The 16,895-nt window shown below is 34.9% G+C and overlaps 1 protein-coding gene and 1 pseudogene across 1 annotated transcript; one reads left to right on the forward strand and one right to left on the reverse strand.

Annotated features, from left to right (window-relative positions):
* Window positions 1-741: 741 nt before the first annotated feature.
* LOC143541741 (serine/threonine-protein kinase RIPK-like) lies at window positions 742-3,902 on the forward strand. Its single transcript, XM_077034481.1, has 5 exons — window positions 742-1,125; window positions 2,171-2,306; window positions 2,961-3,097; window positions 3,190-3,313; window positions 3,403-3,902. The coding sequence occupies exons 1-5, from the start codon at window positions 742-744 to the stop codon at window positions 3,900-3,902; spliced, it is 1,281 nt and encodes a 426-aa protein (XP_076890596.1).
* Window positions 3,903-13,475: 9,573 nt separating this feature from the next.
* Window positions 13,476-15,260, reverse strand: LOC143541772 (cation/calcium exchanger 4 pseudogene; annotated as a pseudogene).
* Between the last annotated feature and the right edge of the window lie 1,635 nt (window positions 15,261-16,895).

Genomic DNA, 16,895 nt, shown 5'->3' on the forward strand with positions numbered 1-16,895 from the left:
AAATCTCTCCATGTATTTCATATTTCCATTTATCTATAAAGTCAAAATGCGGGTTTCTCTTTTCCCATTCACCAAAATCCCCACCACACTATTCTATTCTAAAATATAAAGCAAATGAAATAGAAAATCCTTTTAATTAACCAGACAAAATAATTAATCTGTGGGCATGTATTTGAATTTAATCATATTATATACATAGTATGTATATTATATTATATTATATTATATTAATGATAGGCAGGAATAATTACTTCATAAATAAAATAATAACAACATATGATAATTGAACGGACTTTAATCATAAACTCTCAATTCTCAAATAAAAAATGTACGTTGAACTAGCATTATACGACAATTAAATCTATAAATAGTTGTTAAAATAAGACTATGCAAATTAAGTCTTGAAAGATACATTATTGGTCTAACCCATAAAGGTGTTGTAAGCCTCTATCTCAATGTTGGTATGCAAGAAAATTAAGTAAAGGTTTTTAAAAATTCAAAAGCACGAAAGCAAGTGGTTGCTTAATTATATATATTTGAAAATTGAAAATTTCTTTGCAAGGAACCCTTCAATATATATATATAACTCAACTTCAACTTCAACTTCAACTTCATATATAACCACCATTTCATTTCTTCTTTCATTTCATCCAGCTGTCAACTTTTCTATCTAATTCTCATCTCAATTCAAACCTTGATTAATTGTTGAAGAAGAAGATCGAATCGAAACGAAACGAAACGATGACGGTGGTTAATAAATTCTTACCAAAGTGTTTCAAGATTCAAGAGCCAATCTGTCCATTGAAGGATAAACCGAAAAAGAAGTCGGCTGCGGTTGCATCGCATAACTCGTTTCCGAGGATCTCGTTTACGGATTTAAGCAGCTCTACGCTCTCCGAGGACATATCGAATTCGCTTGCAGGATCTAACCTCCATGTGTTCACCTTGGCTGAGCTTAAGCTCATCACACAGTCCTTCTCATCATCGAATTTCTTGGGTGAAGGCGGGTTCGGACCGGTTCACAAGGGGTTCATTGATGATAAAATTAAGCCTGGTTTGAAGGCTCAGCCTGTGGCTGTCAAGATCCTTGACTTGGAAGGCTTACAAGGCCACAGAGAATGGCTGGTATGTGCATGCCTTCCTGCCTAGCTATATATGTAATAATAATAATAATAATACTAATTAAGATATTTCTAATCTCTAATTTGGATCGTACTTTATATACTTTGAGATGAATGCTACAATTTATATATCTTCTGTTACATAAAGATAGAAATCCACTCCAAAAATATATATCTTCTGTTTTTCATAGATAAATAAAAGTAATTTATACCGTGCGCGCATGCATGTAGGTTTCTAATGAAATTTGATGAAGTCTAGATTTTTATTTCTCACTTCTCTCGTGTTATATAATCACGATTTCCTTTAAGTTGGTAAATAATTGATTACACTATAGGTCTTATACTTTAAATTTTTATTATACTTTAAATTTTTATTAAGCGTCTCTTAGAAATATATATGTGATATGTTTCTTTAAATAAATATCTGTAAGAAAACATTTATTTAACTTGTATAACACATGGGTTTCTAACCTTAATTATATACATATCATCATCATCATCATCATCATCATCGTACTCAGTATATCCCACCAATAGCAAAGCTATAGTAGGGTCTGAGGAGGGTAAGATGTAGACAGCCTTACCTCTATCCCATAAGGATAGAGAGGCTGCTTCCGGTGAGACCCCCGGCTCGATAGTAGTTTTGCATCAAGCCTTGGACATAAGGCACATAGCACTCAATCATCGGGACACCGGCTGATCGGTGCATGTACCCTTGTCTTTCGGCTATCAACGCCACTACATGATGCCTGATTAACCGTCCATCACTTTTAACGTTATTTTCACGAGATTAGTAAAATAACGTCAAAATTAGTGCAATTTCACTTTTGCCCACCCGAGGGTTCACACATATATACATCATATGTGCGCACCGCAAGCAGGGCTAAAACTAAATCTCGTTCTTAATGGGATTCAAACCCGGGTTTACCCAACTAAAAGGAGGGATGTTTACCATCAGAGCTAGGCTGTAGAATCTTAATTATATACATATATATTTCATAATTAAGAGAATCGAAGCCATTTGTAATATTTGTTATTTTATGTGATAGACGGAGGTGATATTTCTTGGTGAATTGAGGCACCCACACTTGGTGAAGTTGATCGGATACTGTTGCGAAGACGAACACAGGGTTCTTGTGTACGAGTACATGCCACGCGGGAGCTTAGAAAATCAACTCTTTCGAAGTAAGCATTAACTTTCTTAATTACTCTTATGGTATGATATGTATATAATCTTTTTTCTTTTTCACTTCAATCAACTTTCACATGCACAAGATAATGTCATAGTAAATTAGGTAACGAATCACAGATCGTTTATCTTTCACATCTACCCACTGAAAAAATCAACGTAGTTTCCTATAGATATTGATTAATAATATATAGTCGCTAGCTCTTGTTGAGATTTTAATTAGTTGTAAGATTTTTATAGCAATCTGGATATTGTATTATATTGCATGCTGACAAAGCGTGTATATATATAAATATAAATATAGGTAGTGTGGGGATGACAGAAATAATACAAGAAAAGGCCGTGTAAATAATGAAACGGCAGCTTGCTAGAAATGAGATGTTTTTCTTTGGATGGTTGACTAGCATTACGGCAAGACTTGTTCATTATCATGGAAACCTTTTGACTTTTTGTAAGGTGGTGGGACAGTTTACCAGCTCAGGACTTCCATAGATCAAAAGTCAATGTTGTTAAAAATAATATTCATTCAAATTCATATCTAAAGTCTAAACTACGTATTTGGAGTTATTAGTAATTGCTTATTTTATTTTTATTTTTATTTTCTCATGAAACCAAATAAAACACTAATCTTTAGCAAATTGCTTTTTCAGGGTTTTCGGTCTCACTTCCATGGTTAATAAGAATGAAAATCGCTTTAGGCGCAGCAAAAGGTCTTGCATTTCTTCATGAAGCGAAAAAGCCTGTTATATATCGTGATTTTAAAGCATCAAATATTTTACTAGATTCCGTAAGCATCTAATAATCCATAACGTACATTTTTTCTATTACCGACCTATAATGTATATTATACTGAATTCAATTGCTGGTTTTGATTTACAGGATTACAAAGCTAAGCTGTCAGACTTTGGACTTGCAAAGGATGGCCCTGAGGGAGATGACACACATGTTTCCACTCGAGTTATGGGTACACATGGCTATGCAGCTCCCGAGTACCTAATGACAGGCATGTCATATATATACATAACAAGTTGATTTATGCATTTTTCTCGATCGTGATAATTTTACTAAATATGGAAAGTGGATTTTGTATAGGTCATTTAACAGCAGCAAGTGATGTTTATAGTTTTGGGGTTGTGTTATTGGAGCTTCTGACAGGCAGAAAGTCAATGGACAAGAGTCGTCCTAATAGAGAGCAGAACTTGGTTGATTGGGCCAGGCCTCAACTCAAGTGTCCTAGAAAACTCAACCGGATACTTGACCCAAGACTCGAAGGAATGTACTCGGAATCAGGTGCGGAAAAGGCAGCAGAATTGGCTTATCAATGCCTTAGCCATAGGCCTAAAGCAAGACCATGTATGAGCACAGTTGTTAAAACTCTTGAGGCACTACAAGACTTTAACGAGGTCCACATTGGACCGTTTGTTTACACAGCTCCAAAAGAAGAGCAAAAGGAAAGTAAAAGTGGTCCTCATCATAACCATGGGCAGCGACATAGGACAAAATCGCCCTTTTCCCCGCATTCGCGCTCTGACCCTAATGTGCATCGAACCCTTGGGAGTTCTCCATTGCAACAAAGATTAAAGAGAGGATAGTCGACTCGTAGTTACCATACTCTATTTCATCAAAAGATACATTTATGGTAGATACATGAAATGCAAGTTTTGGGTTTTTTCCTATTAGAGGAAGGATCGAGCTCTCTTTTAATTGATTTTTTGTTCCTTCCTTTTTTTTTTAATGAATTTGTATATGGGATGTAATAGGACAGTTTCTATTATTATCAGTTTATTGATCTTATATTCATGTTTCATTTATTTAATACCATCATTAAACAAAATGGCAAATCAATAATAGATTTGCGTAGCTTGTTACTCGTTTGGCTTCTGATTTACCATAAGCATTATCTTTTTAATAAAACTTAGAGTTATCAATGAAGCATAACACTGCCTATTTATAATTAAATATGTCGTGTTTCTTAGTGACTCGATAATTGTCACAATGTCACCCCATGCATAGCTCACTAGGACTGTTTTCCTTTGGTTTGAGTGTGCCAATTGGTTATTGAAAACTAACTTCTTTAACAACCTTACTGTTGGATGATGTTACATATATAACAAATAAATAAATACATTTTTATATATAACAAATAAATAAATACATAAATTTCCACGAGTCCCCATTTATATGTAGACATATACATACGCTGACGTTTGATTTATTTGCATGATCCTTTATCCAATTACTTACGTTTCCTATAGTTGGACAAAATCAATAAAAACGTTTGGGAGTTGGGCCCTACAAAAGAAATAAACAAGATTTTTTTTTTTCCGAAAAAGTGGTAATATTAGGTTGGACATTTATAATCGTGAGAATAATTGTCACATTAGAGCTTCCACACCCATAAACCAATTCAAACCTCCACTTCGTCGTCACATCATGCTCTAATTATTTCTTTAAAAAACCTCATTTTTTACTCCACCCAAAAACCAATAAAACATTCACCTCATCTTCCACATCATTACCTACTTTTACTACTATATAATAAATATGTATATATATGTGTAGGCAAAGTATAAAATGAATACCTACTTGAGTTATGAAAACCTATGAAAACCCTATGTAACATCGTTTTTTTTTGTTACATGTAATATATGTTGTAACATTTAATACAAAACATCAAAAACATAAAAATAATGTTTTGCTATTTTTTTACATTTTTTTACTAATTTTTATTTACGTTTTCATGAGAGAGAAAGTGTAAATTAACTTTAACATTTTTTATTAACTTTAATTGTGGACCACAAGATTTAATTTTTAATTAAAAACATGTGGTTGAGAATGAGTTTATAGAGTTTTTACAACTCAAGTGTGTTTTTATTCTAACCTAACCCTATATGTGTGTGTGTGTATATGATTTGTGTGTAGTGGTTTTGGTGGAGCCACTACAAACCCACATTTCAAACGTTTGAGAATACAAACAAACGCCTCCACAAACATTTGTCTCCATCCGTAAACTTTTGTTTGCACCATTCCATGTCAACAAAAACCTCCACACAAACACCGGTGAAGATGCTCTTACATCATCTCTTTTTCATTACGAAAATTTGGAAAATAATATATCATCGTTTAAAACATTTTGTGGTAGTTGGATGCTTATTATTTTAAGTCCGGTTTATGTATGGCTGAGCTAAAAGTCCAACACATCCACTTAATTATGTGTACTTGCTATACACGAAACAGGGGTCATTTATACTTGTATATAGTCATGCTACCATCTAGAAGGGGGCAAATCGGGTTTTTTTTCATGAACTAAAACGTGATAGTAACTAGTTTTGGGTATGGAAGAACCGAGTCTGGTTTTTGGCCAGGTTTTTATCGGGTTGGGTCTTTGTTTTGATCGGATAGAGAGAGAAACTAAAACCAGGTTCGTGTCCACATATCCGGAACTGGGTTACTTCCTCGCCTCTACTCCTATCTTTATTATTAATGGGCCTTTATTTAAAAGGCTTTAGGTGTTTCTAATTCACAATTATTGTTACATAATCTTTCATAACTGAACCAAAGCGAACCGAACCGAGCTTGAGAATAAAAAGAAGGCATGGGTTAGAAAGGAAAGGTGAGCCATTGCGATGGCTTCTGATGTGAGGATGGGCGAGGGGCCTTCAACGAAGAAAACAGCAGCCACCAAGTGATTTGAGATTAAAAAGTGGAACGCTGTTGCTCTCTGGGCTTGAGGTAATCAATTCTCTTATTCATTAATTAAATCATTATTTTTGTTTGTTTCTTAATTAATTGTAATTGATTTGCTAAGCAGATATTGTTGTGGACAATTTGCAGGAACCATATCAGGATCTTTGTGAGTTCTACTCTTTCTTATTTATTGTTACTCATCAATTGCATGCTTTTGTTTTACTTAATTTATTTCCTTCAACCCAAGGGGCTAATCTACCATGATATATATATATATATATATATATAAAACACTATTGTTTTTACACATACATCAGCCTTTCCTTTTAAACCCTGTTCCCTCCAGTCCAATTGCAACTTTACTGGCGGTTTCTTTCTTCCATTTCTCAACCCTAAAAAAAGATGTCGATGTGTCGCCTCCGGCACAGAATTCCTTTCTTCTCGAAGGTCAGGTCTCCTTCGTCCTCCCTCAAACAAATAGTCTTTCGTCATTGGCATGTCTTATCAATATTCTCTTCATTAAACCGAGTAATTTTTATGCTTATTTTCTTATGTTGAACTGTCTTAAGGGGTTTCTGTTTCTAGACGACAGTTTGTGACATGAATAATTCAACAACTTCATAACCATCGTGTTGTGTTGTTCTTATGAATGAGGTACCGTGTTGTTATTCCCATTGCAAGCGTGTGTCTTTAGTTGGTTCCTACAATCCTATAACAGTGATTTAATGTTTGATTTAAATGTTTTGTGTTATGTTTATGATTCCATAATCTGTTCTTTTTTTTCAAAAAGGATTCGTTGCATGTGGTTTTGTTAATTGGATAAAATCATTGTAGCTTGAAACGGTTATTTTTGTTTATCATAACAAAAGTTGATTAATCTACTCCACTAATGTAATATAAAGGAATTTTTTATTTTTGAGCAGGTGTCATTAACTCAGCACGTTAAAGAGAGGTTTTACAATCTCACTTTTAAAATCATGCGCTTGGCCGACAGTACTTTTATGCAATATACCTCCTTCATCAGAGCTGTTAACATCACCAATATTCATTCAACATTATGCACTCAAACTATAAATTTAAAATCTATTCTCTGTTTGGTAAATTTCTTACTTTCATCATTATTTGTTGGAATTATCTAAGTTGATTTGTTATTTGAGAATTTAGTTCTCGATCATGGCTCGACCATGTCAATATTTAACATCTTGTCAAACTTTTATGATTTTATTGATTTGCGGGTGGAAATATGTCGCAACTGTACAACAATATTGATGTTAACTTTTGTTCAAAAATCCTGCAACTTGGCAAGTGAGTATACATGATATTATGCTTTATTGTTGTTTTAGGGAATCATTCAGTGTACTTAACATAATCATTCTTTAAGATAAAGATCAAACATGGTCATATCCGATAGTAAGTCAAAATCAACTGGACCCGTATGTTGCTAATCATAAAGAGAATTGTGGCATGCCTCACAGGTTCCACTAGGAGGTAAGACAACAAGATGGGCATTAATTATGGTCATAGTTTTTAACCAAGTTGGTTATTTCTATAAAAATGGTTTTTTGTCTATATATGACCTTCATATTATTATTTCCTTGTAATTTGCAGATATGTGGAAACTTTAATGACTGGTTTCAAATATGACATGAACAAGGTTCTGGAACCAATAAATGTCCCACAGATGATAATAATTGGATCATGCAAGATGAAGAAAATAGTTTAAAGAATGTTCTTTTAGCTACAAACCATTTAGGGTATGCAACGTTTTTTCCCCTCAGTTACTTTTATATTTTTAATCCAAGGGTTTAAAAAGTTCTTTTCACTTTTGTGAAGATTATAGTTGTTAATGCGTGTGCCAAGATTAAGGGTTTTATGTTATTGAAGTAACTTCATATTTAATTAGCACTCATTATTAAAAAGAATTGAAGTGTATACCAATAATTAGTTTTTTCTTATTAAAGCTATCTTATAAACTGGTTGACATCCTAGGTGAATACATCACATTGGACTATTGGAGAAATGGTGCACTTGTCAAGAAAAAAATTTGGTGAAGCCGCCGAACAACACTGGCTTCAATGGTTTATTAAAAATATACTTGCAAGCTAACATGTTATTACTTTTATTATTGGTTAATCACGTTGTATCTGAAATTTGTGGTATTGCTCCATTTGGACCATCTCTATGACCAACTTTGAAAACCAGATAACAAAAGTCAAATGAAGTCAAACCTAACTAAATTTGCTATAAGAAGTTGTCGGTTATAAACTGAAAACTTGGACAGAAGATGATTGTAAGGCAATGCCATTTTTTATTAAACAGGTCAAGATCACCTTTTTTAGTAAACGAGTTAAGATTGCCAACTTATAGTAAACGGGCAAAATGTTTTAATAACCGAATCAAAATTTATTTTTAGTAACCAAAGTCTGATTAAAGTTTTTACACGCGAATCAAATTACCGTTTCGAATGGGTTTAAGGTTACCATTTTTAGTAAACAGTATATTTTAATAAATGAGTCAAAACTATTATTTTTAGTGAACTGGCTAGGACATGTTATCAACCCCTTTTTAATTGTATAGCCCAACTTTTAGTTAGTATTATTCGACCCAGCTGTTATTTGATGATTTGCTTTTGCTAATGCATGCTAAACATAATTCATGATGCTAACTTCTGTTTATTTCGTATCCAATCCCGTGTAATACACGGGTTTATAACCTAATATATATATAATCAGCTTCTAGTGTTTGACTATGGTGAACCTGATTATGATTATCTGATCACCGAAGCAGTTTGGGTAATCAATAATTTATTAGCATAGCATAGCTTAGCGTAGCGTACGTCTTTTTTACATCATTCTACACATTCAGTTAAAACATCCGACCACTCTTTTTCCGCATAATGTTATTATTCCACTAGTATTATTGCTCTTGAAAACCATAACTATGTAGTTTTCTAAAATTCAATATTGATTATCAAATTCGGGAACGACTTCTAATGTAGTCTTTGATTGATCAACTCTAATTATTTCTTACTGCTTTGGTTTGATTGACAGGCATTGAATGTCAGGCTAACCAACCAGTGAGGAATGCACCGTTGCTTGGGGTATCTATTTTCTTATTCTACCCAAATGAATAAATGCATGCTGTTCGTAATCTTGTTTTCCTTAACATTTTTTGTTATATATAATCAATCATTTACTCTCATTGCATGTGACATTAGCTTCGACAAAGTAAATAACTATTAGGAATTTCTTTTCTTTAATTGTAGGTTATATGTTCATTTACTTGATGTTACACTTTCACTTAAATCAGATTGTGGTTATCAATCAAGCGCAGCGGTTTGGACACTAGAGTTTAGACTTTCAAACTGTATGCATTGATGAATTACATGGTTACATTAGTCTTTTATTCTTAGGTGATAAGTATTTTTTTTTTTGAATCGTCTTATTATTATGAATGATATTAAACAGGGAACTAAAACTAAAATTGTTTGCTCAGTGAAAATGTAAACATGGAACTGAAATTGTATTTCTCAATGCTCAGTGAAAATTATATTTAAAAAGGCCCTCACACTGACAGTCGCTATTGATGATTCGAGACCAACCTCTTTCCAGTTTTGGTTTTCAGACCAACTTTTTATCTAATGTTTTTGTTGTTTGTGTGTAGGGGTGTGCAACCATGCGTTTCACTTCCATTGCATTAGCAGATGGCTAAAAACTCATCAAGTGTGCCCGTTAGGTATGCCCTCTTTCTTTCCTCTTATGTAAGTAACTGCAACTCTACTTGTAAGGCACTGAGGGCTTGTGTTTACAATTACGGATAACAGTGAATGGGAATTTCAAAAGTACGATCACTAGAAACTTTCTGTCTTGAACCAATCAAACTTTATGCTCCTATTTGATCACTAAATGTCTAAATGTTTGAAACTATGGGTGTATCTCATGAATTTGCTGCTGCTAATATCTGTGTTAATTTGTATTTTGCTGCCCCCTAGCACAGATGCTTCAAAGTCGTATTGTTATTATATATTATGCTTGTTTTGGATGATTACGACTGGTTACATTTTTCTTTAGGTTTTGGTTTAAGTGAAGACATTTCACACTTTTTTAGACGGATTAGCACACCCACTAAACCAACCCCTAAATCACCACTCAGGTATAAACATCTTTACGTACACCTTGAAATCGTTAGTTTGGTTGCTAGTAAAAAGTTCCTACTGATGGATTTCATGTTAACAAAGTTACTACTTATGGTGGTTTCCCAGTATTTGTTAGCAGGAAACACTAAATTACTACTGATAGGGAAATTTCAAACATGTTCATAGAAAGCAGTAATTTTTTTATAAAATATTGTTGATCAACACTAGTAACTGGTAACAAGCCAACGATCGCAGCGTTAATAAATTATCCGATTTAGATTTTGAGTACTATCAAAATACTTTAATCCAATAATGGTCTTACAACGACTTATAGAGATATCCAAGGCAATTAAGTAATACAAAACATGCACTGATGCACATTTGCTCCTTATCAAGCAAGTACAATCTATTTGCTTGTATCAAAAGATTAGGTTACCTATCATTCTCGTCCTTTTAGTGACGTGAAGAGTTGCCGCCAGCTAACGAACGTTGGCCCCTCTAAGTCTGTTTATGATGTGCAAGTTGAAGCACTGCAATCAAGTTAGAAGACCAGTTGCTTTTGGATGTTATAATTTGTTGTTAGTTTAATAAGATGTGGTTTGAAAAGGTAATGTAATAGAAAGGTATGAAATTGGGGATTTTTCTTCGGAAAGGAACTTGCCATCAGCAGCAGCAACACCATTGACAAGAAGAATAAGAGCAGCAGGTAGAACACTTGGTTGGCCAACAGCATTTGCAAGAACAAGTGCACTTTGGGCAACACAGACATGCTTTTAGACATGAAGGGCACACGAGTGGCTTGCACTTTGGTAAAGAACATGAACAACAGTCTAGCAAGGAACAGCAGCAGAGCGTTGCGACAGAACAGCCCTTGCAGCAGACACATGACATGCTGAAACAACTGCAAAAAAAAAAAATAATAATTCCAATAATGAAAGCCCATATGACGCTCAAGCTAGCAACAAGGGATATACGAGTGACAAGTAAAATACCATAGCCACTTCCAGAAACCACGAGATTTACGAGTCTTCCTATTACGCCTGCTTTTTTGTTTAAACATGATAGCCAAAACAGATTAGTTTAAGGACAACTAAGAAAGTTGATGATCGAGTATGGCTTCTTACACAGTGATGAGCGGTTCTGGATTGGTGACCGCATAATTTGTAACCCTGTAAATTAAAGTGAATTGGTTGGAATGTTGGATAACAGATAGGATAAACATTAAACAGTAGTTACTGTTACTCACTTACTCTTTGATGCATAAAGAAGCAGGCTGTAATGTTTCAATTGACTTCAACTCTTCCCGCATATAACAACATCATACTAACAATCAATCCTATCCTAAAGTCACTAAAACTAATCACCCAAAACCACATACATGTTGATGAGGAACTAATCCAAGAGTTAGCGAACTCTTATATGGATTAGCTTGATAGTGGAAAACATGGTCAAAAGTGCCCAAACTATAACGAGTGGAATTACAAGCCCCATAGGCAGTCAGCGGAAAGGTCTAGACGAGCCGAAACTGCCCACGGTGGTTTGGCCTAGGTGTCAAGCCCAAAATCGATCAGCTAAACCTCTAATTCTACCAAAGAGACTTTCTCCTCAACAATAAAGCCTTTTCGTATTTAGTTTGACGCGTTTTCTCGCTTTCTTACACCTTAACTTATGTCTTGCGTATGTTTATAATTTCGTTTTGTAATGGCATTCATTAAGAAAAAGAAAAGAAAAATCATTTGTAGTTTCGGTAATTTGGCAAACCTCCAAATTTAGAAACCCCCTACTTAAAGGGTCCTATTGTTTTCATTTGTGGCTTTATAGAGGGACTTTTATGTTTGACAAACAATTTTTAACTTAGTGGCTTTAAAAAGCTAATAAGTGAATTAAGTTATTTTCAAACTTTAGCAAGAAATGAATAAACATTCTTGTTATGAGAGTTGCAAAGTAATTAGTAGTAACTTGCCCACCGGAGGCGGAGACTTGGGTTTCGGGGGAGATCTTGACATCCTTCCATATGTGAATATGTAAATGAGACAAATTATTATTATTATTATTATTATTATTATTATTATTAACAAATTGAAGTAGAAATGAAAATATGGTGGTGTAGTTTTAAGTGGTGATGAATGAGTGGCCAGAAGAGGAGGCAGTGACAGTGGCAGAGAGAAAGCTGTCTGTCGTGTGAGTCACTGCCGCACGTGACTGCCTTGTAGGATGATTCTTTCCTGCCTGCAACTACTACTACGTAGATATGCCTCTTCAATTTTCTTTGTTTTATTACTGCTACTCTTTATTTTATTATTATTTGTATAAGTACCATTTATTTCTTTTTAATTAATTATAATTATAATAATGTCAAATCTCAATTTGCTTTCTTAACTTCACCAGAATATTATTTTTTCTACTTCTTGTTAACTTTTCTACAATTTATATTATATTACATTACATGGCAAGTTGCCAACATATTTATATCGTCTTCTTGCCAGTAGCTTTATATTGTAACATGCACCCTAAATATTGCATTTTAATACAGTGGAAGACTTATAAACATGTTATATAAAGTATAAACTCTCTCCTTCCCGCAAAAGTCAAAATTTTTAAAACGAGTTGATGCAGGAGTTTCTATACAAAATGGGTGTGCAAATTAAGTTGATCTCAAACCAATGATATAAGCTTGCTTGTTTATTATAAACACAAGTTATGACAAATTACCTATAATAGTTTAATCTATTTTTTCAACGGGGTTCTTGTCTCCGGATGAATTTACTAGCTGAAAATCACGCATCTCACGCGTTAGAAAAAGCTTTAGTACATGGAGGCTTAAATACTTGAAAACCTATAGCTCAATATAAAACATTATGCGTTTCAATATGACATAAGCGTATTCTTTTAGATCCCAAGTTACCAAATTTAATTAGTTGTACATGACTGTATGTTTAGCTTTCAAATGTCAAAACTTGACACAATTATATGCCAAACCTTACATATATGTGTAGTTTAGTAATTAAATTTTACCTAATAAAAGTTTTAAAGATAAGCGGCTAGATATACAATATTGTTGAGTATTAAGGGTTGCTAGGCAAATGGTCAAAGTTGAAGGTCCGCATACAAAAGCTCAAAATTTTGTCTTCTGACTTCAGTTCAGACCATCTGTCTATACACATAGTTGTTATTTTGCAAGGTCTGAGTTGAATGTAGTGAATTTAAACATTATATACATTCACTCATTTTTATTGTTTTAAAACAGAACACCAATAAGCTATACAACATAACGTTTATTTATATATCTAGTTACACCAGTACGCATCCTACAATGTGTAATATTCATCGATCACCTAGTTAGCTAGCTACTGTTGAGTGTTCCAACCGCAACAGCCATGCCTATTCTCAAACCCAAAAACACCAAGTAAATACCAATAAGCCCCGTCCCCAACAACTTGCTCGGCTGCATTTGGTTTCTTGGCAACACCACTAGCGCCCAAACCAGCCCCACCACAATGAACCCGAGATTACACACCAATCCACTATCACGAGATATGGTGTAAGGTTCGGGTCTCTTAGACCACGATCCAATTAACATTGACACCCCCAAACCCACAAGCGTGTTGAACATTGGCCCTGCATAGCATCCAGATATCGCTATCTGCACACCGTCCGCCCCATTCACTGCAAGCACCACGTTGGACATCACATCCCCCATCGAGTTTCCCCATGCTAACACGGTCAACCCGAGAATTGATGGGTTGACTCCAAATATTAGACCAAGAGAAACCAATAAAGCAACTAGCTCATTAGCAATCATGTAGAACCAAATAATGCTCATAAAAAACCCTCCTAGAACCCAAGGAATCAAAAACTTTTGTGGCGGTTGGTCGGCTCTAGTGCACACAAATGCAGCAACGCCTAACGCACACCCAACCATTGCACTTCCTATATAGATCATCACTTCGCCTGATTGATGCCGAGTGTTCCAAAGGAAGGCTAGAAGCAAAGGTGCGAAAGTAACACTGGCTACCGCATAACCTTTGGACCATCTTTCTTCCTCTATGATTGGGATGGTTAACAGTCTCGGTAACATTAACGGAAACTCTAACCACTTTAACAACTTGGAACTGACCGAGGAACCTGAATCCTCATTTTGAGCGTCTTCATCGATCCACCCCCATTGAGGCTTATCGTCCAAACCATGACTATTGAACTCTGAATATATCGCCACGTGTGATGTCCACATCCAATGTGGAACCTTGGACTCAACAAGATGTGGCACTGCCATGTCATCCGGTGTAACAACTCGATTTTCAGTTGTGTCTGCAAGAGGCAACAATGGTGCATACCCTTGTATTTTGAAATTTTCATTTTTCTTCTTTAAAATTTCACTAGCAACAACGAAAGTCGCATAGACGGCATAAATTGACACAAACGCAATCGCACCACCAACATTAACCTCACCCACAAACAAAATAACACCAAGTGTCACAACCGCGAACAGAAACGTGCACACGTCTCTCACAAAACATCTCTTATCAATACACACATCCTGATCAGCCACGCATAGCGAAATCGTCCCAACCACAACACAAATAATAAAAACGGCCCCTCCCGAGATACTATTCAATCCCACATCAGCGTTATCCGTGGTACCCACAAACGCAAGGATACTCGCAAACACATCAGGCGCGCCGTTACCTAAGGGAAGCAGGGTCACCCCTGCCACGGTCGGTGATAACCGCAACACATTTGATAACTTTTCAAGGCAGCAACAGAAGTAATCAGCAGATGTATTCCCTAGCAAATAAAACAAGGCGACCACCCATATTGCTAGACTAATGTAACCCAAAGTAGCATGGTTTTTACAGTGACAGTAGAAAAAATTAAGGTAGTAAAAGTAGCCACCGGATTTGCATTGGGGGCTACCTTTTAAGAAGTCGCATTGGTTTGCATAGCCTGTGTGTTGACTCAGGCCGGAACAGTCGGTTGGTTCGGTGATCACCAAGCTTTTTAAAGCATTGGCATTTTGGGTGAATTGGTTATAACATAAAAGAATGATAAATATAAGTATGCAAAGACCATGAAAAGAAGCTCTTAAGATAATTGGTTTGGGATTAAAAAGTGTTGCGAATTGTCCCATCTACAAGAACACACATATTATATGGTTAATATACAAAGAAAGAAAGAAAGAAAGAAAGAGGTTGTCTTGGGGGATTACAAGGGATCAGGAAAGTGAAAACATAACAAACAGAGTATATATTAAAAAATAAAGGAAGGAAGGAAGGAAGGAAGGAAGGATGGACGTTTGGTTTGGTTTGGTTTGGTTTGGTTTGGTTTGATGATGATGAAAAGGAAGGTATGGTCGGAGGCGTACGTGAGTGGCTGCTACCGGGATCTGTTGTTTTGTTTCCGATGTGTGAAATTATACCAATCGTGGACAACGTCAAACCATTTTATAACCAACCAACTACCCATTCTTAAATTATTTATATTTTGTTTATTCAATCTATTTATTATTATTATTATTATTTGATATCAAAGGAAACTCAAATCTAAATTGAAAAACTAAGAATGAATAAAGATTCCTTAAGAAAAGGTTATTGTCACCTCATCCGTTCAAGAGAAGACAAGACAAAGGAGTCCAATGGAGGCAGTGATTTGGACCTGTGCAGCCCATAAATGTCACATCGTTCGTAAAGAAGTGAAATTCCACTCGTCTTTGTGCATGGTCCGGCCCACCATTCCTTACTAGTCCAGTATCATCAACTCTTGCCATCACACAATCTTCCAAATCTTTCACGTCACACACTAGTTAGTAGCTAACAACAACACTCTTAAGTCACCATCCACATTATGGGATATGTCTTCTTAATTTCCTTTTAAAGATTATTATAAACCATAGAATTGATTGCAAAAAAACAGAGTAACTAATTAAAATTGATTTAAGCATGACATATTAGTAAACGAATCGAAACAAGCCATAGAATTAAACCCATAAGTAATTGTCTTGGAGTCGAAATATAACTCAAAATTGCCGATATGCTTCTTCAAGTCCATCGATTTCTTTGGGCCCAAGCTGCAGCCCAGCTAAAATTGGATTATAGCCCATTTATGTAGCACTGCAACTAATACTTTACTTTATTGCAACTTGATTTGTTTCAACTTTCAAACAAAGAATTGACTATAAACATGTTTTATATTGCATTTAACAGTTTATAACCATATATAATATAATGTCTTCAAAATGACACATTTACTGATTAAACTTGTGAACATAGTAAGTGAATATATTTTAACTAATAATCTATATAAACATAGTAGAGAACAAACAAAGGAGGCGTCATAAAGCTAGAGGTGGGGGGTTGTGGTGTTAGGATTCCTTTGGATTAAGAGTCAGGCTAACTTATATCCTTAGTCGAGACATATTGGAAAGATTTGATTTTGTGTAATTTTGCCTTGATGGATGTCAAGTTTTTCTAATTCGTTTGTTGTTTAAATGAAAAGCGTATACAAAGAGCAAAAAAAGGAAAATGTAGATTTACAATTATAAAAAAATAAACATCATGACATGTGCACACTTAAATTATTCTTAATAATAATAAGTTCCACATTTGTTGAATTACATTACATTACATTACCTTACCAAAAAGGAGAGGAGAGGAAAGGAAAACTACTAAAAAGGTAACTAACTACTGATTGAGAGAGAGAGGGTTTTATATACATATGTCTAAAGTCTGGGTCGATCGATTCTATTCTTATTGTAATTGTAGCTATT

This window comes from Bidens hawaiensis, unplaced genomic scaffold (genome assembly GCF_021521415.1).
Source record: "Bidens hawaiensis isolate Kalapana, Puna unplaced genomic scaffold, B.hawaiensis_p1.1 tig00012646_1, whole genome shotgun sequence".
Lineage (NCBI taxonomy): Eukaryota > Viridiplantae > Streptophyta > Magnoliopsida > Asterales > Asteraceae > Bidens > Bidens hawaiensis.

Excerpts from the sequence above, each read along its gene's own strand:
- LOC143541741 (XM_077034481.1), top strand. The coding sequence starts at position 742 with ATGACGGTGGTTAATAAATTCTTACCAAAGTGTTTCAAGATTCAAGAG. Across the intron at positions 1,126-2,170 it reads AAGGCCACAGAGAATGGCTG|ACGGAGGTGATATTTCTTGG; the intron begins GTATGTGCATGC and ends TTTATGTGATAG. Across the intron at positions 2,307-2,960 it reads AGAAAATCAACTCTTTCGAA|GGTTTTCGGTCTCACTTCCA; the intron begins GTAAGCATTAAC and ends TTGCTTTTTCAG.